We start from the raw sequence: 24,982 nt of genomic DNA, 5'->3' as shown, positions 1-24,982 counted from the left end.
TGTTGGTTATTCAGTAGCTGACGTTTTTCCTTGGCACACCAGTACAGAGCCACTACTCTGGTGTACCGGGAGAGGGTGCATCCCATTGGGAAAATCCTCAGAGACCCTGAGTTCTCAATCTTTTGTTGTCATAAAAGAAAATCCCAAGGATAGGTGGCTGGAAGAAGCACCCACTGCAATCGCCTGGCAGGTGGGTTAGGAACGAGTCTCTGCTCCTCTGCCTCTTGTTGTTCCACCTTGTGCCGTGTTTGGGGCAAGTCCCAGGCTGGGGTAATGTTGCTTTGTGCCACCTGCGGGGATTGTGTTGTATGGGGTGGTATCATCTCATGTCGTTCGGACCCAGGCTGGAAGCCACAACAGTCTTCAGGCATAGCTCCCACAGAGGAACAGTCAAAACAGGTCATAGCTTATTACAGCGTTTGCAGAGAACTACTCACATGCTCAATTGTCTCACAGCGAATAGTGTCTTGATGCTATGGGCTTCTCAGAGTTCAGAAAGTCAAACAGAAGTATAAATCTTTGCATTACTTCAGCTTGCTTTTATAATCTGTTCAAATAATGTTTTTTTTCTCAGTAGATCGCTCTTTAAAATTTCTATGGGAACACGGTAGCTAAATAAAAGTAATTTAGGTATTAAAGGCAGGTAATTATGTTCCTTAGAAAAAAGAATCAAATAAATTGATGATTAGCTCTTGAAACAGCAGGTGAGACTAACAAAGAGAATAAGGTGCAATTCTGTTTCCACTGGTGGATTTGAATGTGTAAGCATCATCTTTCTTTGCTACATATCTGTAGATTTGTTTTTTAATTATTTGGCTTGGAGATAATAAATGATTGTATGTTACTTACAGAAAACTGCGTATTCCCAAGTTCTGCACCACTGTGAAATCCATATCTGTATTGGTTTGCAGTGAGCACCAGAACAATAATGCTTAATTATATTCAGGAATATTAATTAAATTTCATATGATGATAAATAACTTAGAACTGAACATAGTATTTATTTTAAAATAAAAAATGTGTATTAGATATTTATTTCCTAGATCTATGAGAATTACTGTAGGCAATAAAGAGGGCATGAAAACTCGGAGGCTGTATAGATATCGATTGGTACGTTCAGAGTGTATTTCAGATATTTACCCTCTGTTTCCCCTCTCCAAGGAGATCCTCCCCTGGTCAATTCTTTCCATCGATTTTGAGTCTGCCTGCTCAGAAGCTGAAAATGGTGATGCTGGTGGGGAAAGTACAAGAACAGCAACCAATTGCAAATACATTTTATGATACTCTGCTTCCATATTTTAAAGGGGAAGATTTATTAATGGCAGCAGGTCTCTGATTTTCCCTTTTAAACATATCAATCAAACCGATAGTGATTTGCAAACTCCTGGATGTTTTCTTTTTCTCTGGAGTGACCCCTTTTTTTGTTTTCTCTCTCCCGCAGACAGTGAGATCATTCCTCCCGATTGCCTGCGGCCCCGCTCCTTCACTGCCATCCGCCGGCCCTCCCTGCGGCGGGAAACGGAGGACACGCGCCTCTCGGTCAGCCTGTGCGACCTCAACCTGCAGGAGGAGAGCTTCCACATGACGGCCACCACGTGTCCCATCCCGCAGAACTCCCTCAACTCCCAGCACTCTCACCTCCTCCCTTCCCAGCTGGAGAGTGACCTCCGCTTCCACCACCTTCGGGGACCCCACGTCAAAATCCTCGATGACCAAACCGTGGCCCGTCTGGAGCACGCCCGGGAGGAGAGGACTTTGGTTTTTACCAGCAGACCCCTTCGGATCAACGAAACTATTTTTGTCAAAATCAACAAGTCCAATGCCGTGCGCACGGGGACGCTGTCCTACGGGGTGACGTCCTGCGACCCCAGCACCTTGCGCCCCAGCGACCTCCCCTATAACCCCGAGTCCCTGGTTGACCGAAAGGAGTTCTGGGCCATCTGCCGAGTCGTGGTGCCCCTCCAGAGTGGAGACATCCTGGGATTTATGGTGAATTCGGATGGTGAGCTGCACTTGAGTCACAATGGTGCTGGCACTGGCATGCAGGTCTGCGTGGACTGTTCCCAGCCCCTGTGGATGTTCTTCGTTTTACACGGCGCAGTCACACAAATTCGATTGTTGGGTACGTTGGACCACCTTTTTCCAAACCTCACGCACAAGATAGCAAGGGAGGGAATGCATTGCAGGGGGAAAGGTGGAAGAAATGAATGGCTCCATCCTTGCTCTAGGATCAGGTGCAAATTTTGGTTTTATAAAAAGAGGAAAAAAAATATAAAAAGTCACATACGTAGCTCATGGATATGAGTTACAAGACTTGCCTCTTTGCAATTCTCTAGCATCCTTCGCTTGACATTCTCAAAGCTCTTTTCAGATAATTAATTAAGCCTCAGAGACCTCCACTAAAGTACTGATGAGTCACCACTGACCTAGGAGAAGTAAGGAAGAGGGAGGAGAGGTGCTTTGGGATGAGCTAATGTAGGGCATAGCCAGCAGGAAAAATGAGATCCAATTCCCTTTTCTGCGTGTTAGCTATCTGGCATGACCAATTCCCAAAAGAACAATCCCCTTTCTTTCCCCAGGCTCATATCTGAGAGGTAGACTAAGAAGCAGAGAGGAACCCCTGTGCCTCATTGATCCCAGTGGTGCATAGAGCATGGCACTGACCAGCTCAACAGGAGAGGTCCTTCAGCCCTATTTAAGGCAGCGTAGCTCATACAGGTTGTTGGACCTCTGAAGAGCAGGCCTCTTTCTCCTGATATTTTGCTATTTTTTAAGTTCTGTTAACTGAGGTACTTCATTTAGATGCTGAAAATCATGTTTTGAAGGTGTGGAGGGAAAAGCCTTGAAATAGTATTTGCTCAGGATCAAATTGATTTTTTTGTGTGTGTATGTGTATATTGGACACAAGTGTAGGATGTGTTTGGCCATGAATTTGGATCATATCATGGTTCTGCTGGTGTTAGTGTCAGAAAGTAAAGAATGAATTCTGAGAAAATGATGTAATTCCTGTAATTCCTGGTACTCCTCTAACTACAGATGATTTAAAAACGCTCCTTTCTTAAAATATACTTATATTCATTTTTGCTTCAAATCTTCTCTATGAAAATGCTACTCCTCCCTCCCCTCCACCCCCCCCAGGGTCCAGTTCACCTTCATCACAGTCTGAAGTGCCCTATATAATTTGCTTAAAGTTGACCATAGGAATATGCTGTGAGTGTTTTGTGGCTGTTAAAGGCTCACAGATGACAAATGTAATACTGCAATTTATTTCCAGGAGCCCAAAACTCAATCCCTGATAATTCAGCCTGATTACATTTCTTGTGGATACTGTACGCAATCCATGGCTAGCTCTGCTCTCAACCAACATGTCATAGTGATAACGGTAGGTGAAGTCAAACAGATCTCTGTAAAGTAGGAGATTAAATGCTCCTGTATACGTTAGAAGGAAAACATCCACAGGTCATTGACCTGCTGGTAAAACTAAGTCATCGACCAGTGCTGCCTTTCATGTGAGATCACTAATTCTGGCGGTTCTGCACAGAGCAAATAGCTTGTTTGCAGTAGGTCCTGAAAGAGGGCAGAAAGGCTGTGTCTCACCAGAGGGTCAGAATCACATCCTCATACAGAATTCATCAGAGCACAGACTTGAATGCAGGCCTCCTGCGTCCTGGGCAAACCTCCTGCTATGCAGATAATTTCCTAGTCCCTGTATACATCCTCTCTCCCTGCTCACACATTCAGCCCAAACCAGTACGCTCCCAGGGTGTATTTTAGATAAATCTGTGTTTGGATCCATGAAATGAAATCTGCTGAGTTGGAAAACTCCTTACTATCTCTGTTTGTGACCATGTAACAGACTTTTCTAGCCTCAGTCACTGGAGGAGAAGCTGAAAATGGGCTATTGTTCTCATGTAAGTGAAAAGACCCAGACTTGCTGACCTTGCCTCTCTCAAGAAGAGGGTAGGACCCCACTGAGTGTACAGCTTTATCTAAATCAGCCCGGGCAGCAAGCTGCTGCTTCCCAGTTAAAAGCTATGACATTGGAGCTTGCCTATAATTTTTAGCAGGTCTTAAAATACAAACAGAGCTTTTCAGACCTATGTTTCCAGTACAACAATGCTGGGAGCAGTACAGTCCCAGTATCAATACAGTGCAGCTGTCCAGAGAAGAGCACTGATGCTGTCCCAACACTGCACAACTGTGCAACTGCAGTAATTTTATGTATCAGCAATATCCCGACAGAAGGCAGAAAAAAAAATGGAGTCTCATCTCTGGCTTTTGCTATGTTACTAGGGAGGTGATGTGCACTGTTCGCACTGCAGTGGAACAGATTATGGTGCTTGCCATAATATCTGTCATTACGATATTAGAAAATCTAAGAAGAATATAAAGTGTTCATCTTTCTAATGACAAGCTCTGTCTTCAGAATGCAAACAGAAGTAATTTTGTATGATCTATTTTTCGTAGTTTGAACTTTATATCACAGGAGAAGACATGTTTATAGTCATCTTTTTCTAGTTTTAATGGAAAAAGTGAAATTCCATATCCTTGAAAGAAATGAGACACAAATACAGCAAGATGCATAATTGTACCAAACCTATCTTAAATAGCAGATGTCATTCTCTTTCTGGGGGCATGCCATTATTAGATTAATCAAAGCAGCTTTAAAAGAACATCAGCACTACAGCTGACTATAAAATGAAATTAAAGTTGCTGGTTTTGCTTCTTCTCCAGTTTTTCTGTTTCTTTTGGAGGATGGAGAAGGTGGAGAGCAGCAATGCCACTCTTGCACCTGGAGAAGGTTTATTTTTGACTCAGAGAACAAGATGACTCAGGGTATTGATCACTGGGTACTACATTTCACACCTTGAGATAAGTTATTTGGTCCTGACCCAGAGCAGGGCCAAGCCCAGATCTCTCCTGAGTTGTGGCTTTACCACAGAAGCTGACGTTTGCTGGCTGCAGTTATTCCACGGTGTTGGGGCTACATTTATTTCCTTATCTAAATATCAGGGGAGACCATCTCTACCCAGGCTGATGGTCTTACAGAACTCTTAGAGAGGAGGGCAGCGTGGGGTTGGTTTGATAGTAAAGGATTTGGACTTCTGTTTCCATTTTATCAATCTGGCATCATATACTGGCAATATATTTGCTGTAGGAGAAGTAGAAAAGCAGAAAATAAAGACGAGGTTGGAAACACTATGTTTCGTTATGTCACCCCAGCAAAAGGAAAATAAATTAAACCCAAGCACCACTACGGCATGATGAGAGGCCACAGTCATCTGTAGTGGGAGGTGGAAGGATGTCAATTTGTTGCAAAGAAAAGGTTAAAAGGCAACTTGACCACATGGAGGGAAAATAAATGAAAGAGGAGGACACTTTAATGTAGCAGATAATAGCATAAAAAATATCAAGCTGCTAGAAAATGAAGGAATGTGAATGTGAATTAAACATAAGTGAGGGTAATTAACTGCAGGAACCAGCTATTGAGGGAGGCAATGGATCTTTTTGTCAGGATTGGAAGTGTTTCTAAATATTTTATATGTAAAGTGCTGGTCTTAACTCCAAAGTTCTGTGGGTTATGCACACAGGACAACCAAACAGAAACCCAGATAATTAGGCATGTAGAAATGAAGCAATCTCTGCATACCCTTTAGGAATTCCATTAGTTCAGGCTTGGGTTGTTTGTGTTGTTTTTTTTCAGGCATCATTCCTGCCCAGTCGACAAAACCAGCCTATTAAATCTGATTTACTGCTTTCAGCTTTTGCTGGTAAGCATTTCAGCTCGCACACAGTTTTATTGACAGCTCTGAGAGGCTGAAAAGAGCCAGTCTGGATACATTGGTCTGGTTCTGGTCTGGTTTTGGTGGTGTAATTCATTTATGAAGTTAAATTTATTGACCCCATAAGGTTTTAAAATGTATGACTCATGTCTGGAAGAGCTATCACAGCAATAAGTTTATATATTTAGTATTTGGGGATCCAAATGGTTGGGGATATTGTTTCATTTTCTTTTGTCTCCGAGTGAATCACCAGCACGTAAAACATCTTCCTTCATCTCCTTTATTTTTTTTTGTGTGGTTTCCCTTGTGAATTTCATCCTTTCCAGTAATATCGAAGTTTTCTTTTGAGCAATGAAATAACATGTTCCATCAACAGTCATACTATTGAAGCTGAGTTGCCAACTTATTTGTCTCCTTTCTATCCATGCACTTCAGTAACTCCAGCCCCACCAGAACAGCTGCACAATATTGCAGCTCTCTGGACGTCTCCTAAGGCTAGCCAAGAGCCAGCATTAGGCCTGAAAAAAAACAACCCAAGAGCCAGCATTTGGTGTGGGCAAGTCTGTAGTCGCATCCGTGCTGGATAGATGCAGAGCATGTGTGGGCTAAGCTCTCCTGCCTCCTTTACCATGGGCATATGAGTTGGGGCTCCTACTTACCTGCCTGCTGCAAAATATTTAGAAATGGATTGTTGCTGAGGTTTCCAGCCTTCTTCCAGACTTTCTTGAAATTGGTCAATAGGCTCAAAACTGGGAGGGCGAGGAAGGAAGAGCTGAGCAGGAACTTGCAGACAGAACAAATATGAATCTTTCATTCCTTGGGCTCTCTGACAGCGGCAGTTGGCAAAGGATCAAAATGGGAGTTGGTTCAGCAGAGTACTGTGGGACAAAAGGTGCTGGCAAAGGGCTCTAAGTCAACAGTGAAATTTGATCTGAAGTGGCCTCAGTGCCTGTGTGTAGAGGCAAACTGCAGTCAATCCCATTACAGGAAGGCTTTCTCAAAGCTGTGTCCAAATCCCATACAAGCAAGCTTACTCATAGCTGTGCCTAGTAGGACTCTTACTGGTGGTCAAGCTTAGCAGCCCTGGTAGTGCTGCCTATGTTGTGAGAGTCCTTATCCTGAGGAACTGACTGGAAAGAGATGCAGTGTCATGGGTGAACAGAGTAGTGTCTTGCTTAGGTGACACAGAGCAATGGTTTACCAGGGGGAATTACTTTGCCTCCTTCTGTAATGTTCATCACACTGCTCCATTTGATTTTCCTTGGCTTTAGCTCCATCCTAGGTGAGTGACTAGCTCTCCATAGACCACTAGTGATTCACAGGCCATATCTGAGCCTTGAAGACTGCCCTCTCCTTTCTGACCAGGATTATTCCTCTACGTCCCAGGATTCTTCACTTGTCTTGCTGATACAGTTCCTGCAACTGCTGTCTCCAGATTATCTCCAAGGGATCCTGTCTTCTCTTTTCTCTGGTCTCTACTGTGGCACTTGTCTGGCCTGATCCTCCTAAGAATCTGTAGGACTTTTGGGGAGCTGATCTCATCTTACCTCCTCTCTTCCTGGGCTTTTGTCCATTCCTGTATAAACAATTTTCTTAGCCTGTGGTTGTTCCTTGACTATCCCAGAACTCCAGCATCCCATGAGAGAGTATCTTTCCCTCCCAAAAAACTTCTCCACTCTGGGTGCAGTTATATACTTGCTTTGGACATGCAATTACTGCAGCAAGCATGCAAAATATTGAAATGATAATTGGTATGTATAGTTGTTAGACACGCTCCCCATGGCACAGACAGTAGGTACAGTTTGTAGAAAAGTATCTCAAACAGGCAAGGAGAAGCCAGGATCTTGATTCTCCAGCTCTAAATTTATAAGCTGCTTCTGTTTGAGAGAGTTCTTTGCAGCAGTAAATCACACACCCTCATCTCTGATCTCAGAGGAGGCCAGTACATTATCCATTTGGGAACTTGATCCTTCTCCATCTCGTTCATTCCAGTGATGTGGAAATTGCTGAGTTAAGTACAGCACAGGAGAAGGCTGATAAATGCATAGCATTGTTGCACAGAAATGCACATAATGAATCTCTTCCTTTAACAAGCAGTGAATTAGAAGTGCCCCCGACTTTTGTTGTCCATGTTGTGTTTTTGTTTGTTTGTTTTGGAAATATTTCCCACTTGTATGGAAAATGGACTCATTAAGCTGATTGGGATCTAACAGGCCTGTGTTGTGTGGCACTTAACTGCCTGGAGTTCCTCTGCACTTCAGGGTATATGGTATTTTATGGGGTTAGAGATTAGGGGGGAAGGAAGAGAGTTAATATTAAGTGTCTCTTGGAAAGAAATCCACTTGTATTAATTGGTGCCTCTTCATAAACCCTCCTATCATGCATGGGTTTATCTTTCATTGCAAGTGAAGTACACATTACTGATGTTAAGTTGTAAGAGCTGTACAAGAGCCTTACAGCGTCCATAACTTCTCAGCTTGACTCTAGCACTGCACAAGGCTCTCCATTCATGTCCTGTTTTATCTTCATTGTTTTAAAGGAGAATTAGCACAAATTGAAGCTGTTGTCTTAAAGAGGACAAGTTGCTTTATAACTTGTGCCTTGGAAAAACTGCATGGTCACGGAGAGCTGGCTGCAGTCAAATGCTTGTCCCTTGTGTCAATGTCAGCAACGTCAGAGTTAATACCTGCTTGTGGCACCTTTGTACCATCTGGCTAAAGATCTCGTCACACATGACATAATTTACCCATGCTTGCCACGGGTAAGTCAGTGACCATTAGCCTGTGTCCTGAGGTATCAGCTGGCAGCTGGGTAGAGCAAGCGGACCTCCTCTAAGTGACAGCCACAGGGCTTGCAAAGGCCTCATCCTCTGGACACTCTCCTCCACAAGATCAGAAATTATTATCACATGGATAATAAGCTATCCCTGGCTGCAGTGAGATGTTCATAGTAAGTGATGTATAGATCTGCCTTGTCTCATAATGCCTCTGCCTGCCTATATACAGGATATGAGATCATATACCAGCCTCTTTGAACTGCAACTTGTCTGTCAGGACAGATAAAATCTGCCTATTCTTTGAACTAACACTGGCACGAGTTAGTTATTCTGGCTACTCTGACAGTGACATAGCAGGCTGAACTCTTTCTTTTCCTTCTTTGTCAGATGCCTTTTCATCCAGCAGTGTCCCACAGAAGTTCAGAGCAGTGCTGGCCAAGAAAAGTGAGAGTATTCGTCTCCTGTATGCATCTGCCACCCTATTTATACATGTCCCTCCTGGAGAAGCACAGAGCTTGGTGGTGCTGGGTTTGGCAGCAGTTTTCCTTTTGCTCACAGAACCACTTCTGCTGTGGTTTTACAGATACTTGGAGCCAAATAACCTTTTTGAGATGGAGCTGAAAAAGGTGCCGTTATGAACAGAAGCATTTTTGGTCAGGGTAATTAATATCTGTGATCTTTTAGAGGGCTTTTTGTTTGTTTTTCTTAAGACAAAAGCTCCAACTCTCGTTTTTCATGCAGTTCAGGTACTCAATCCAGGCTTCTTTTTTTTTACCTCTTTTTGAACTAAGTATCTGTCTGGGTGCTTTGTTGGTCTAGTATTTCTCAGGTTGAGAGATGGAGACCCATTAGAGACTCACTTCAGTTCAGCTAGATATTCATTGCATGGTGTCCGTACTGTCAGGATTTTGCAGGATGAAGTGCTGAGTAGCTGCTGAACTTCACCTATCATGTCAGGAAAGATACCTTGTAAATTTGCTGTGTGCTCTTTTCTTTCAGACAGCACATTGGGCTTGGGCTCTGAGAGTTGCTGGATCAAAAACTTCTGTGGTGTCTGGAGCTTTCATATCTCTCCTGTTTAGCTGGACTGTGCATATGATGCAGAAGGGTAATAGATGTGCTGGTGCCCTGCTGCCCTTCTGGGCATAGCAGACTGCAATGCTCCAGTGAAGCCATAAAATACACTTCTTTTCTGATCCACATGAAAGTCTGAACTGTTGGTCTCCATGTGGTTTGGATATAACTTTTACTTCCCTGAACAGTGGTTTTCTAACACCCATCTGCAAACACAGGCCTTATGGTTTTGCATGCGAAATCTGCCAGGCTGCTTTTTAACCTATTTCCGGGCATTTCTGTAGCATAATGCAAAATCCCTTATGTTTTCATGGGCTTATAAAGAACAAAATGTAATATTGTTCATTCAGAACAGTTTTAAAATCCCCCAGGAAACACTTGAATGCATAAAACCCCATGGATCATCAACTGATGTTGGTCACCTGAGAGGCAGAGATGAGTTGCAGCATAGAGGCTGGGCTCTGAGAGCATGGTTGGCCAAAAAACATCGACCCCAAGGGGAAGGAAGCTCTGGTTTCTGGTCAATGCAGTATTGTTCCCATCACCGTGGGAACATAACAAATAGCTGTGTAAATACATGTATTTTATAGCATTCAGAAGTGATGGATATGCTTACATCCTTCCCTAACATTATTGTTGATCTTTAACTACCATGTGCCCAGGCAGCAACAGGTGCTTTGTTCCTTTGTTTTAGCATGATGGATTCAAAAGTCCATGTTGGGCAAGACCTGAGTGGCCCTGGGGGACAGAATAGCTCTCCTGCAACCTTGGCTGGAGGCGAGAAAAGGTAATAATGTGCAGAAATGTATATGGCTGCTCAGTGGAGCGGAGAACACACTGTGGGTAAGGCGGTCATTTTAGTATTGAGATTGGCTTGCTGAAACCATGTTTGGTATTTGCAGCTCTCTCCACAGCTGATGGAACATTTGAATTAGTGAAAACCAGGTACTGAAATAAAACGTAGAAGGATTTAGCTCTTGCAAAGCTAGTCTTGATGAAACCCACATTTTAGTGGATGTGCCACTGACGGAATACCACGGTTTCTAGTATCATTGTGAAGGGAGAGGTGTTAGTCTGAAATCCGCCTGGGGAACATCCAAAGAAAGAAACTTCATTGTTCTTCCTGGGAGAAGACAGAGGGAAGTACTCAGGAGATCTCAGTACACTGTGTCTTGCCAAGGCCAAGAGAATACCCCATTTAGTTTACTGTTCCAGGTTCCCCACGACATCTTCAACATGGGCTTTTGCTCCTGTCATATGCAAAACAGCTGTGTAATTCCACCAGTCTGCATTCTCTAATAGGTAAAAGAATCTATCTTTTTCTGAAATGGAAGGATGAATAGAAGAAAAAATAAAGTGGGAAAGTACTATACAAGCTACAATCATGAGCAGGAAAAAAAAAAGTATGTAGGAGATTTTCCAGTAAAATAATAGTAAGGACCAAAATTGAGGTCCCAGTCCTAAAAGTCTTGCACATGATTATTTATCAAGAGTGTTCACATACTAGTGGTCACTATAAAGCCAAAGATGTGTAGTAGGTAAGAGTAAGCAACGATATGATTTTTACAGGGTTAAGTTGCTCTAGTATCCAGTCTCAGTACCATCATGACTCACTCACACTGCAAGAGCCCACGTGTTACGGGACAGCCCTCCGTAGGCAGATGTTCACATGAGCTCAGTACCCACAATTGTGCCAGATTTTTGAAAGAACCTTGATCCTATTTAGATAACAAAATCAATGGCCCTGATACATTGAGAGTGTTAAATGTGAGAAAGGATATTGAACAGTTTTTGAGATAGGGGAATTATTTTAGCTGACAGGCTTAAAAACCTGTCTCCTAACAAAGGGAAATCAAGTTGAGAGTTTTGAAAGGCATCTAAATGACTATGTCAGGTGCTCAGTGCTCACGGGACTAAAATGTATGAGAAGTGCACAAGTCTCTTGAGCACCCTTAAATATGCCAGTTGAAGGCTGCAGCCAAATTTCAGCAGCTTTTCTAATCTTTTCCACTGTGTCCTGGAAGCTCTGGGACCTGCAGATGGATGGAACAACACTGAAAATCTGTGACTACTGTTGGCAATTACCTGATCTTTATTAGCTGTTCTATTTATGCAGTGAATGTGTTACAAAAAGAGGAGGGGCTGTCAATGTCCTCCACATGATACTCAGTGTGTGGGCAAGTCAGTATGTTGCATAAGACTTTACCTTCCTTAGAAACTATGGCAGGAGGCTACCATAGTCTGTCTTTTAGGTACAATGTTTAGTTAAGAAACTGACATAGTCCTTAAGATGGGTATGGATAAGGAAAGCCCGTTAAAAAGGTGAAGATGATCAAACTACCTGAGCTGTGAGAGTTGGACAGTGGTGGTCATTTACTGACAGATCCTGTAAGCCAGGAAGAACAAAGTTTAAGTTGGATGAGTTCAAAGGGGAAAAAAAGAATAGATCTGGAGCGCAGACGGAATGGTTATACATTATTTTTATAACGCTTGTGAAATAGTCATTAAGAGCCTAGGCAGGTAATGCAAATAGCAGGGGGTGAGTGAACCACCTGAGATGGTGTTTGGTATTGCCAGGAAGCATTCTGGGGGCAGAAGGAATGACATTCATTCCTATTTGCAGCCAGCAAACACTGGGTGTTGCTCATTTGTTTCTTTTCTTCCTTAAAAGCAAAATCTCTAGACTATGCAATGCTGCATTTACACTTCAAAGCAGCAGATGTTTTCAGCCTGTAGAGCCTGGTTTCTGCAAGACTTCCATGAGCACAGTCTTAGTGCTCTGATGGAAACATTGTGCTTGCAGGCCTTTTGGGTTAAGATCTGAAAAAGTGCAATGGGACTACATAATGTTGAATTTAATTTTGAGGGGGAAAGGGATAAGAGAGGGAGACAGATAGTTAGTAAAATGGGTAGAGTCTTCTTACTTTTGCCTCCTTATGAATATGAACACTGCTCCCCATGCTGGGACAGTATGAAGAATGCTCTGATCAAATCCCAAGAAGTTACTGGGTGTCTTTCACTGCCTGATGGATGTTTTTCACAATCTGATGGAGTTCAGCCTGTTGTCACTATTTCAGTCCCAGGAATGGCCCTGCCTCTCTATCAACTCTCTCAGGAATAGATAGCCGATTAAGAAATGTGTTGTGAACACCTTAAACTGGTAGTTCCCCAACCCTCAGTGATCCAAAGTCAACAGCAGTAAGAAAGCAACATGCTTTTTGGCATTACTTTACTTTTCTCTCTGTCTCAGCTGTAGTTTGGGAGTCTTAATATACTGCTTGCTAGCAATGGGTTGGGAATAGCTGCAGAACAGATTCGTGGCAGCTGCTCCTTGCTGTAGGGCACAGAGATGCCCTGAGGATTTATTTGCATCACAGCGAATGCCCCTAAGCATGCTCAGAAGGAGAACACAGACAGCACGTTGCTCTTCCCACCTGGTTTTGTTGTTCTGGTTGTTTTCCGATTCTCTCTCTGGGGCCTACACAGTAATAAGCAGGTCAACGTAATCACTTTGTTATGAGAAAGAGATGTAGAAATAATATTTTTACAAGCAAATGAAGGAGGAGAGTTAATTGAAATTTTTCTCTATTTATAGGAAGTATTGACATTGTATCTAGCCTTCTTACCAATGCAAATCCTTCAGTGGCACAGGTCTCCCCAAACAGTTGCCATTAAGAGGGATGAGCAAAAAATATCTGCTTAAAAGTTGGGCCAGCCTCAGGAGATAACCCCTGAGAGTGGATTGCAATGTTCTGGGAAACCTCCCTGTTCACCACAATAGACAAAGAAAGCCAAAAGCATCTCTGAGGGCCACAGCTGCTGTATTTGGGTCATAGTTAGGATGTTCTATAAAAGGGCAATTATGAATACAGGTAACTACTGTCATAAAAATCATAAATGCTGGACGGGATCCTGAGGGACTACCTACTTCACCTTCCTATTCTTAAAGAGCTCTAATGATGGAGATGCCATAGTCTCTTTAGGAAATCTGATTGCTTTGCAGTGCTTCACTATCTCCATAATGTCTAACTTGAATACCTTAGGAGTCCAAACCCATGATTTCTTGTCTTATCCAGAACTTTCATAAAGAACAGATTGTTTCTTCTCTGCTTTTAGCAGCCAGTGAAAATGTTGCCATCTTAAAATCATAGAATCAATCATAAAGCATTTTAGGTCGGAAGGGACCCCTGGGAATTATCTAATCCAGCCTCCTGCTCAAAGCAGAGCTAACTTCCAAGTTAGCAAAAGACCATGTCCAGTTGAGTTTTGAGTATTTCCAGGGACAAAGATACCACAGTGCCTCCAGGCTCCTGTTCCAGTCCTTAACCAGCCTCATATGACACTTGATTGGCGCAACCTTTTCATAACAGGACCGCATTGTTCATTTATGATCATCTGGTGACTCCAGCAATCCCCTGGCCTTTTTCTGTAGGACAGCTCTATTTGTAATTGGATGGACTAATTCCCTGTACTGTATTTGTGTAGCTGATTATCTCTGCTTAAGTGTTGCATTTTGCATTTGATCGTATTGAATACCAGCCCATTTATTTTGGATCCTATTTCCAGTTTGGCAAGATCGTTTTGAATTGCAAACCTTTAGCATACTAGCAGCCTTTCCTGGCATGATGTTGTCTGTGCATTCCATGGTAATGCTCTCTTCTACTGGAAGTATAATATGCTCTTTCCTTTTGTACGTGGACATATAGGTTGTTTAATTGTACCTCTCCCAGAGTGATGAGAGATGAACAGAGAAGGAGTCAATGTGCATTGGCTTTTGCTAATAATTGGACTTTGCAAAGATAAAACAGCAAATGGAATTGATTCAAAATCCATTTAAAGGTGATTCCAGTGTATTTGAGAGCAAGCATGAGACAAGTTAGCAGCAGAGACAATTTATCTGTAGGCTTTACAGAGAGGAAGAATATTTCTAAATCATTGTTTAAATGGATTTATTTAGAATTATTTAATGTTTTAAAATCATGGTTTGAAAGCTAGCTCTTGGTGGGACCTCAGTGCACACAATAAGCATGTTTGGCCTTGAGCACATGTATCTGGTTTTAGTTAAGCCAAGCTGGCCACACTCATTCCACCCTGTTGCATGATCTCATTCCGTGATCCTTGTCATGGTATCTGCACACCATCCAGCAATATATTAACAGCATGAGTAACGTGTCTTATGTTGCTTATTCTGTCACCGAGGGAGAAGAGTGTCTTGCCTGGTAAGGAACTCAGATTGTCTTAAACAAATCTCTATATTTACGCTGGATAAAAGTCAAGAGCTGCACCTTGTGTTAGAAGAAAGAATGGGGAAGGTGTGTGCTGGCCCTTGGGTCTTGAGTAAGGTCGTTTTGGGACTCCGACCAGCCACAACCAGAGAAGATTGTGGTTTCTGCACTGACGAGCTCTCCTTGCACTGTGGAAAGGCCATTTGCGCTGCTGCCAGCGTGCTTCATCAGTTCATACTCTGTGACACTTGGGGCACCTCCAAATCCTCCTATTAGCCTGGAAAAAAATGCTCTTAATTGTCTTTATTTTGCATTTAATGAAATGACCAGGTTGGTGGTAGAAATGCAATGTGCTGCGTGTCAGCCAAATGGAAGAAATGTCTCCAGGTTGCAGGGATGAGAGGGAAGGCTTGGAAAACTTGTTCAGCTGCTCAGTGTTCATATTTGTTTGGTGTGCAGTGAAGGAGCTGAAGTCTGTGCCCCTGCTGGGCCTGTTTACAGTATGTGTTACCCCAGGGCAAGTTCTCTGCTACGGTCATCTGTCAGATTGGAGGGGAAGGGCCATTGCTAGTGGCTGTCATTAGAGGCTGCATCATTCTCTTTGCATGCTCACTGAGCTAAACTCCAGCCTCGGCTCCCGTCTGTGTGATAAAGGAAGTGCCGCTCTACAGCATCTCAAGTGTGAGAGCCCCAAAGCCCTTTACAGAGGCTAATTCGACTTCAGATTGTGCCTGGGAGCAAAGTGCTCCTCGTTTGAAGAGAGGTAAAACTGAAGGATCGAAGGGCGAAGCTAATTGCTGCTTCTCCCATACGCGGTCCTCAGAACAGATTTCGACCCAAATACGACCCCCACTCAGTCCGTGCTGCACTTAAACAGCTCCGTCTTGTTCGGCTAAAAAGGGCCGATCTGGATCTGGCACTGGCTGCTGCTGTGCTTGGGCTTGTTTTGCACAATCCGCAGTTGGCACTTAGAGTCCCTGCTTCCCAGGTTTGGTCCTCCTTGGCTCGGTAGCCTCCCTGCAAACAGGAACTGAAAGACCTTTCTAACGCGTGGGGTTTTCCTGGCCTCCTCCTGCTGCTTTTTCTGCGGAGAGTAGCCTCCAACTCATTAAGGACACTGCGGATCCAAACCCTCTGTGTCTCTCGGCTCCTTATATGGTAATGCAAAGAAGTCTTAGCATTTTAGGTTTGATTTGGAGTTACCCTGGTTGCCTTCTCTGCTGAGGACTAGAAACTTTAAAACCATAGGCAAACTAGTTCTTACCACCAAGACACCGTACCTTGGTTCATGTATGTGTATGCTGCTCTCTCACCACTGTCTTACTGACGACCAGCTGCATCGAGAACAATGAAATTCCCTTACAAAAACCTTTGCAGCAGCTAGAGTTTTAAGCACTCCCAATTTTTTCCCCTTTGGAAGGGGCTATAAGATACTGGTTACAACAGCTAAAGAAAGAGGCTGAGATGGAAGGAGGGTGCTGAGCAGGCTGTGGGGCAGAGCTGGCTTTTCTGCAGACAGCACACTAACACAGCAGTGATGGTGGGCAGTGACAGCAGGAGGTAATGGAGCTGGGGACACCCAGAAGAGACTTGAAGGTGCTCTGCACTCTTGAGCCATCACATCCAGACAGGCAGGGGAGTGGAGAAAACGTTCCTGAATGGAGGGGAGAGGTGTCCTTGCTTATCCCAGAGCCAAATGCATTTTGGTGACTTATCTCCACCTCTGACAGAGGCCATTCTACAAAAGATGCAGAGCTAAGTTTTCCTGATTGCCAAACGCTCGTGTTTGTCTCTGGGAAGTCCTTGAGTGACTTTGCATGAATTTGTCGGAGCCTGGAATGATGCAGTTTTGCGCTGGGTTAGTGAAGAGTGCTTTGACAAGGTGATACGTTCTTGTGCTGCAGTCCAGCCCATCCTACCGCAGTCTGCGTCCTCCCTCTACTGGCTACAAGCCCGTTGCTGGATGCAGTACTGAGGGCCAATATGAGCATGAAACCATAAGTTAAGTAATTGCACTTAATGACTTGAGACACATTTAAGGGCAGAAACAAAGGGTTATGATGGCTAAAGGAGATCCAGCAAATTTCAAGGCCCGTGGAAGCTCTATGTCTCTTCAAGGCCAGCTGCTAGCATTTAAAAAGGCATATGAGGGTTTTTTTTTTGCCCTTTATCTCTTCCCTAGATTTCATGCTGATCAGACACACATCCTGATAAGCAATGAGAGCTGCATCCCCTGGCGTATATCCCCAGTGCCTCGTCAGCCCCAGTTTTTAAAAGTAACTGTAGGTTTCTTTTCTCATGGTGCAGGTTCCACCATATTAGCTGAGCGGCTGGGACTGTCCACTCCAAGCTCGCCCACCTCAACCCCGAATTCCCCCACCGTCCTCTGCAGCGGCGTCTCTGACCCCATATTGTCTACATGTGGCTCTGGCCCCCTCTGCAGCTCTATCAGTGGTAAGTGTGGTGGGATCCCCCGCAGCCATTCCTTTGCCTCCCCCTGCCTGCTCCTGCACTGCCTCTCCTCCCAGTCTCACACAGGTCTCCCAGAAGGACTCTAAAACCACAGTGATCAACAGTCTCTCGTCAGCTCCCTCGGGGAGGAAGGGAGAGCCTCTGCAAAGGCTATTTTCAGCCTGTTTTACGTGGAACCTGCTTAGATGCCTAGACAGCAATATTTCTCCAACCCTTTTCATCATGAGCAGTCTCAAGGGAGGCAGCAGAGTTTCTGTCGTGCGCACGGCCCTGTGACGCACAGCTCCTTCTGGAGGGCTGTGTGGCACGGATGTGTTGCACGCTAGCTTCGACTGGAGCTATGGGTATGCCTACAGCCCCCTCTTTCCCTCTCCCCACGCCTTCCATACCCACTTCAGAAAAAGGCAGTATTGGTATTTCTAATATGCTGATGAATTCCAGTGAGATTTAGATAAATGTGCATGCAGTAAAAAATGATAGGCAGTTTTGCAGAATTTTTAAAACCCCAGGCCTGCATGATCCCCAGGCATTGATGGTGGGATATATAACTTACCAAATCCTTCCTTGTCATTGTTGTCCAAACCAAGAGCTTTCTTCACTGAAGGTACCTACCAGTCTCATGTCTAATAACTGGTGACAGCAAACATTCAGATTTTTAATGAGTGTCGGGGGAAAAAAAAATAGGATTTTTCTCATTGTCTTGCTCCCTCATCTGACATCATTGGTGAGGCCTCATTACGGGTGTGGCGTGAGCATAATTAGTGCAGCCCCTTACAGCTCTTGAAGCAAGGACCCATGATGAACTAGATGCTGTCCATGTGGGTACCACCCCACCCCTCTCCTGAGAGATCCACACAGTGATTTGCAGCCAGGCATTGTGTTCCCAGATCCCTGCATTGGCCCTAGAGATGAAGCACTGCTTGTATCGGGAGCTGCTGCCACCACGTGCCACCCAGCCTCTCCCTGTTCAAAGCAGATGGCTTGATCTGCCCCTCTTGATTTTTCCTCCTTTGTTAATGTTTAGACAGCAGTTTGAAAATGTGAAACTGCTCTTTGTCCCTGCTGCGTGGGACCAGCTGTCTCTTGGTTTGCTCTGCGTGGGCAACAGATCCCAGCAGATGCTGCCTTTTTGCTGCTCTTAGCCTTGGCATGTGAACGAGGGCTCAGCGAATGGGACACTGGGTCACAGGAAGGACCCCTGATCCTGGAGCATCTATTTCTGCTAGAGCATAGTTCCTCTCCCTGTAGCTGGCTTCAGGGCAGAAATTACCCTGGGATGTCAAGAAACCTTTTAAGCAGTATGAGTGACTCTATTCTTTGTGTTTCAGGCACAGCTCCCAACTCTCCCATCAGCTTGCCTGAGTCACCCATCTCCCCGTCCATCTTGGGGCCCTGGGGAGATGAATGCACCATCTGCTACGAGAACATGGTAGACACGGTCATTTACTCCTGTGGACACATGTGTCTCTGCTACTCGTGTGGGCTGAAGCTCAAGAAGATGGCCAACGCTTGCTGCCCCATTTGCAGACGGGCCATCAAAGATATCATCAAAACATACCGCAGCACTTAGAGCAGCAGCAGATGCTGTGGTGGGACTGGGCAGGTAGGGAGAAGGCTGTGAAACAACACAGGTCTTGGTCTCTATTCATCATCCAGGAGATTCAAAAACCATCACCCACCACCACCCTGATCCCCTTTCCATGGACAACAGATGAGACAAGGTTAGACGCTGCTCTTCTACCCTCCAAGCAAGCCCTTGGGGTGAACTCCAGTGTGTCAAGGAAGTTGCGATGGACTACTCTCCCTTGTGGATTTTAAACTTTATCTCAAAAAAAAACCAGCTGGTGCAATTATCCTTTTTCTATACCATGCACAGCAGAGGGAAGTCTCCAATGTTTAGCAGAGACAGCAAGAGGTAAAAGTTTGTGCGACACATCTCCTTCTGGTGACATTCTGCATGCAGAGGACAGCTTAGCAGAAGAGGAGAAGCAAGCAACGTGTTTCAGTGCACAACCAGCCTGACCATAGGAAGCCTCTTAGAAAGGATGGAGCGAGGCAAACTTTGACCCAGCAAGTGAGGTGCAGCGAGCGCATTCTCAGCAGAAAGGCTGGGACCAGTGCAGAAAAGGACCCAGGATTTGTGAAGCAAAACCCACCCTGTGTCCGCAGGCAGAAGAGCAGCCCCTTGGCAGCCCCTCGAGGGCTGTCCCCTGCTCCTCCCTCACCGTTCCCTGGCAGAGACATTTGTGGCAGATTTGGCAGCCAAGACTGGTGCTGGCCTTGCTCCCTCGCAGCGACGTCCAGCCACCTCCTGTCACCACCCCATGGCATGACAAGTGGCCCTCAGACCCCCACTGCTGATTTGCTGGGGCTTGTCCCGAATGGTCTCCGCACAGCACAATGGATTTGGTAGCATCTCTGCCCCCATGGGCCTGCGGGAGAGGGAGACCGCATCTCCCTCACCTTTCCTCCCCCTATTGTCCAGACAGCACTTGTTGGGGAGAAAATAAAAGAAAAAAAAGAAACAAAACCCCCAACCCCACTAGGGAAGAATGTATAAACCCACAAGTCTGCGGGTGTCATTTACTAGTAACTTTATCACTGTGCTTTAAGATAAAACCAGCCAGGTGGTACTCAGCCCTTCACAGCCAGCCCGCCGGCAGGACACAGCTATCCTTACGTGTTAGGAAGAAAGGAAAGAACAACAACAAAAAAATAGCTTGAGGGGTTTGGTTTGCTTTGATTTATTTAAATAAATCCCCTTCCTTCCTGCCCCTGTTGGGAACCCCTCTGTCCCCACAGTGGGTGCCTGCAGTGGTGGCTGCCATGGTCACTGAGAAAACCGCTGCTCCACCATGGCCACTGGCCTGGCTGGGGCTGCTGGTCCTTGGGCACGGGCAGGGGGGCTCTGCAGCAGCTGGAGCTGCCTGGCTCCCCTCCAGCACCTGCTGCCTTCCAGGGCTGTGTGGGAGGAAGAGATGGGTGATCGGGGCTGGGGTGGAATAGCAGCAGTGCTCGCCCTGCCATGCTGCCCACCAGGCCAGGGAAGGCCACGGAGTTACATCCCTCCTGCCAAGCCTTTTCCTGCACCTCAGCACACAGCTGCTGACAGGACATGGGGGGAAGAGATAAAAGCATTCAACAGCCATGGCTGCTCACTGCAGAGTGGCATCATGGCCCCCTGGGCAGCCGGTGGGTGAAGGAGCACACACAGAGGCTGCTCCTGAGAGTGCCTGGAAAACATGTCCTCACCCCATTCTCTCAAGGAAGTAAAAGAGGCTACTAGCTGGAGAGTGCATTGTAGAGCCTTTCTCCAAAGGCGCTGCCATCCCTGCAGCCTGCCGCGGGGCTCTGCAGCTGCCCCAGTGAGCAGCGCTAACCTGAGCGCTGATGTTCTGGTCACAGGGATTTACGTTATTTCTTTTGCATACCTCTCATGTACAGCCGTAACCCAGCCCTGCCCGGCGCTCCGGGCCGGCTGTTGGAGCCACTGGAGTACCATGGCTGCTGTGCCCAGACAAAAGATTTCGGAGAGAAGGAACCGAAGGGGTGGGAAAGCGTTGATGAAATAGTGGATGTGGGGAAACGTGCAATAAGCAGCCTCCCGAGCCTTCACCACGCCAGTGGGACTGGTTCCCCTCCACGCAGGGCAAGACAAGGGGAACGTTTTATTTTTGAAGAAACGCCATCCATGGGTACCAGTGCAGTGGTGTGAATTCCCTTTTCACCTTTCAAATTCAGAGTGTTTTAATATATAACTGTGTTTGTTTTACTGTGGACCAAACTCTAGGAGTTAGCAGAAGCTGAAAGCATCCCCCAGCATCCGAGCTCAAAAATTAGGGTTAAGTCCTGCTCCCAGCATCAGCTGGCCTCCAGTTGTGAACAGGGAGGACAGCAAGGCGCTCTCCAGGGAGAAAAAAAAAAAAAAACAACCAAAAACCAACAGCAAAAGCAGTAACAGTAACAACAATCCTAACCTTTTGTTTTGTTTGACTGGTGTAGGTTCCCACGTACCTCTGTGTTCTTGTGTCATTCGCATTTCATTGCTTTACTTTAAGATGTTTTGTGTTCTGTTTAAAGAGAAGAATAACTCATTGTGAAAAATTGGGTAACTGTGATTGTGAATAAAGTTGATTTAGGTATCCTGCAGCTGCATGAGCAGCCGAGTATTTACCGTTTCCACAAGCGTGGCAAAAGACAAAGAGTGGTGCCCTGGTGAGAGGCTGAGGTAAGAGCAACGGTGGCATGAAGCCTCTTCCTTGGGGGGAACGGGGTGGAAAGAGCTCAGGTGTTCCTTCAGTCCTTGAGGATGAGGGGCTATTGACAGCAGGTCCCCAACGGACTCCATACACACATAAGGAATAAAGAAAGCCACAAAAGTAAAAGTGAGGGCTAATCACGTTCCTGCAGCATAAGCCCTATGCTCCTGAGCCTCTTCACATCCTCCCCAGAGAGCAGCCACAGCTTCTTTCCCCTCATTGTCTTGTTGGCATCATCTCTCCTCAGTGCCTGTGACCACAAAAAAAGCCCTCACCAGCACAATAAAGTGAAAGCATGCTGTGAGGAAACCCTGGACCATGCTGCTTAGCCAGATAGAGGCTAGGTAAGAGAGGGGCTGAAGATTAGGCAAAGCAGTAGCAGTATAGCCAGATGTCCTCACCCCAGCTTTCTAGAGACATGACAGCCCTACAGCTGACAGGAGGATCCCAGCTCTGAACTGAGCAACATGTTGAGAAGGCCCACTGTCAAGCTGTGTTCTGGCCAAGGGAGATGCTGAGGCAAGATGCAGGTGCTTCCTCAGCATGTAGCAAGGGACACAGGGACCAAAGGGGATTTCTGGATCTCCAGAGTGATGCCAGCTCCCCCAAAATCCAGTAGCTCTGCTGCAGGGATCTGCTCAGGAGCACACCTACAACACAGCTGTGTAAGATTTCCTCCCCATCCTTTTGTTCAACGATTCAGCAAATGAGAGACTCCCTGTCACAGGACATATTTAAGTTGGCATCTCCTCCCTCAGTGTGTGTGCTCCATCTGCCAAGGGACCAGGACTTCCCAGGAGACATGTCCTCAGCTTCTCCAGCTGAAGCTATTCCACTCTTGACAGCTCCCTGGTGGCCTTAAACTTCCCAGGCTGGGTAAAGCAAAACCACTTTTGCACCCCAGCTTTCTCCAACATCACTCTGAGTAGCTCTTGGCTGTTGGGACAAGGTGAGTCTGCCCATGCCTGTGCTGCACTCCAAGAGCTGTGCCCAGCTCCTGCTTTCCCAGAGCCAGGAGGACCTTTAGGAGGTCTGGAAAGCCCTCTGTGGCCACAGCCCAGCCTGGAAAGCCACCTCATCCCCTGAGGAGCAAGGGGAAGAGCTGCAAAATGCAGACTGCTCCTAGAAACTGTGGACACTGACCTGTCAGACAGACCCTGTCAGATGTGCTGAGCCTGAACACTGCTACATACTAGGACAAGCGAAGTGCTAATGCTCTGGGCCTAAATCAGATCCTCCCCTCCATGGCATCAGCAAGAGGCACCAGGGCAGGTACCCCCATGCTTCCTGTCTGAGAGCCCCAGCCTGTTCATTCCCTCCTGCAGCTGCTGTGTGGAATAGCTGCAGTGAGCTTTGCATCTTCATCACTGAGCATCGCTGGAGTCACCCTGCCCCGATCCCCCTTCCCCAGGCCATCACCATCAGCTCACCAAATCCAAACCAGATCTGCAATTTCACCACCACTCCCAAGCTATTCCCCACCAAGGCCAAGACTAGCACAGCACAGACTTTGCGCAGCGACAAGGCACCCCGCTGCCGCAGCGCTCCCGCTGCTGCGGGCTGCGCCATCCCCAGGGTTCCCCGGCCGGCGGCCACCTGAGGCACAGCCCGGGGGCCTGAGCCCGCGGACCGCGCTGGGGACAGCGAGACGGCGAGAAGGAGTGGGAGGAAGGATGCAAGGATGCTCCGAAAGTGATCCAAGACCGGCAGAGCTGGTCCAGCATCGCCACCTGGTGCTCCGGACCCGGCACGGCACACAGCCTCTAATGGCTCTTCCTTTCCTCCCTTCCTTCCTTTTTATTCCTTTTCCTTTCCTCCCTTCCTTCCTTTTTATTCCTTTTCCTTTCCTCCCTTCCTTCCTTTTTATTCCTTTTCCTTTCCTCCCTTCCTTCCTTTTTATTCCTTTTCCTTTCCTCCCTTCCTTCCTTTTTATTCCTTTTCCTTTCCTCCCTTCCTTCCTTTTCTTTTTTTCTTACCTTCCCTTCCTTCTTTCCTTTTTTTTTTTTTTTAATCTCCCCTTTTCCCTTAAGGTTGACTTTACTCCTTTTCACAAATACTACAAATACACCTAAGTAGGACCAGAGAAATTGAGTCTGAGTGCAGCACAGCTCTGGTGGTGGCTCTCGGAGAAAAACAGGGAGCAATTAACAGTGTGTTACAATATACCTGGGGATATATTAGTATGTGGTGATGGCACCAGTCCAGAAAAACTCTTTCAATACTAAGCTGGCTGGCTCACTCTACACACAGGGGAAGAGGGGGCACAGTTCTCAGGCACATTAGTCACTACATTTATGCCTTAAAATTCCCAGGACTGCCTCAGATCTAATCCCTGGCATTCTTCAGAGAGCTGAGGTGCCCAAACAGGACTCCTCCTGCATCACTTGCCTACGTGCCAGAACGGAGGAACATCTCATGGGTGCTGTTAGCAAACACTGTGCCTCCGATGACAGCTGGCTTATCTCGGGCCTGGGTGAGACTCATTTCTCCACAGGATCTTTGTGAAATGCTACAGCACATGGCAAAGGCACAGCCCCATGCTAAAATGATGTTCCTGGGAGGTCATTCTCTGCTGCAGGAACAAAAAGCTGGGGAGGGCCAGCACCCCTCTGCAGTCCCACTTTCCAAGGTGGCAAGCCAGGCACTAGGCATGACCCCTTTTACCTACAGATTTGCAAACTGCTAACGGACGACGAGGCAGTGGACACCACTTCAGAGAGGGCTCCAATAGCTGAGCTGGGGACTGAAGTGCTGCAAAACAACCTAATTTCCTCTTTACTACTACATTCCCAATAGTAGGGGAGAGACACAACCCACTCCCCTACTATAACCCCTAAGCCACTGCTGTCTGCATGCCTGAGAGATATCTCACATAAGGCACAGGGATCCCTTAGGAGAAACTCTTCAGTTTTACCTGTCAACTGCTTCACACAGCAAAGAACTTCTACTTGTCAAGCTATTTGGGGCCTCCAACCTTCAAAGCCAATAAGAGGAGTCAGCAGGCCCCAGAAACCTTGCAGGATCAGAACTTACTACCCCATGTTCAAGCACAGCCTGTTCTGCAGCCTGCACACAAGGGTGTTAAGGGCTCATGCCAAATTGCAGAGCAATCCTTCTACCACAGAACCAACGGGCCACTCATGTAAAAGGATGCTTTTCTTCTTATTTTGGACCTGATGCCACATCCCTCTCCAAAAAACATCTTGACAGAGTATTTTAAACCTTAAGACCTTGCTCAACACAGACAAAAGGTCTTCATGTTTAAGGGCAATTGTGAGCAGTCCATAAAACTGTGTGGATTAGAAAAGAGATAAAAATACCACATACAATAACAGCTCGGGGCCAGGGATGAGAGAAGCTCCTTTATCCATTTAAGCCTAAACTGAAATTTTC

The 24,982-nt window shown here is 46.0% G+C and overlaps 1 protein-coding gene across 2 annotated transcripts in view; it reads left to right on the top strand.

The window, feature by feature from the left end:
• The window catches only part of NEURL1 (neuralized E3 ubiquitin protein ligase 1), a 162,670-nt gene extending 143,770 nt beyond the window's left edge, over positions 1-18,900 (top strand). For both annotated transcript variants that reach the window (XM_086616744.1, XM_086616743.1), the window contains 3 exons: positions 1,442-2,122; positions 17,166-17,312; positions 18,659-18,900. In XM_086616744.1, the coding sequence (XP_086472870.1) occupies positions 1,442-2,122; positions 17,166-17,312; positions 18,659-18,900 (1,070 nt within the window). The remainder of the gene's footprint in view (positions 1-1,441; positions 2,123-17,165; positions 17,313-18,658) is intronic.
• The last annotated feature ends 6,082 nt before the right edge of the window (positions 18,901-24,982 follow it).

This window comes from Tauraco erythrolophus, chromosome 9 (genome assembly GCF_009769465.1).
Source record: "Tauraco erythrolophus isolate bTauEry1 chromosome 9, bTauEry1.pri, whole genome shotgun sequence".
NCBI lineage: Eukaryota > Metazoa > Chordata > Aves > Musophagiformes > Musophagidae > Tauraco > Tauraco erythrolophus.
The sequence above is the reverse complement of the archived record's forward strand: the minus strand, read 5'-3'. Positions and strand labels throughout refer to the sequence as shown.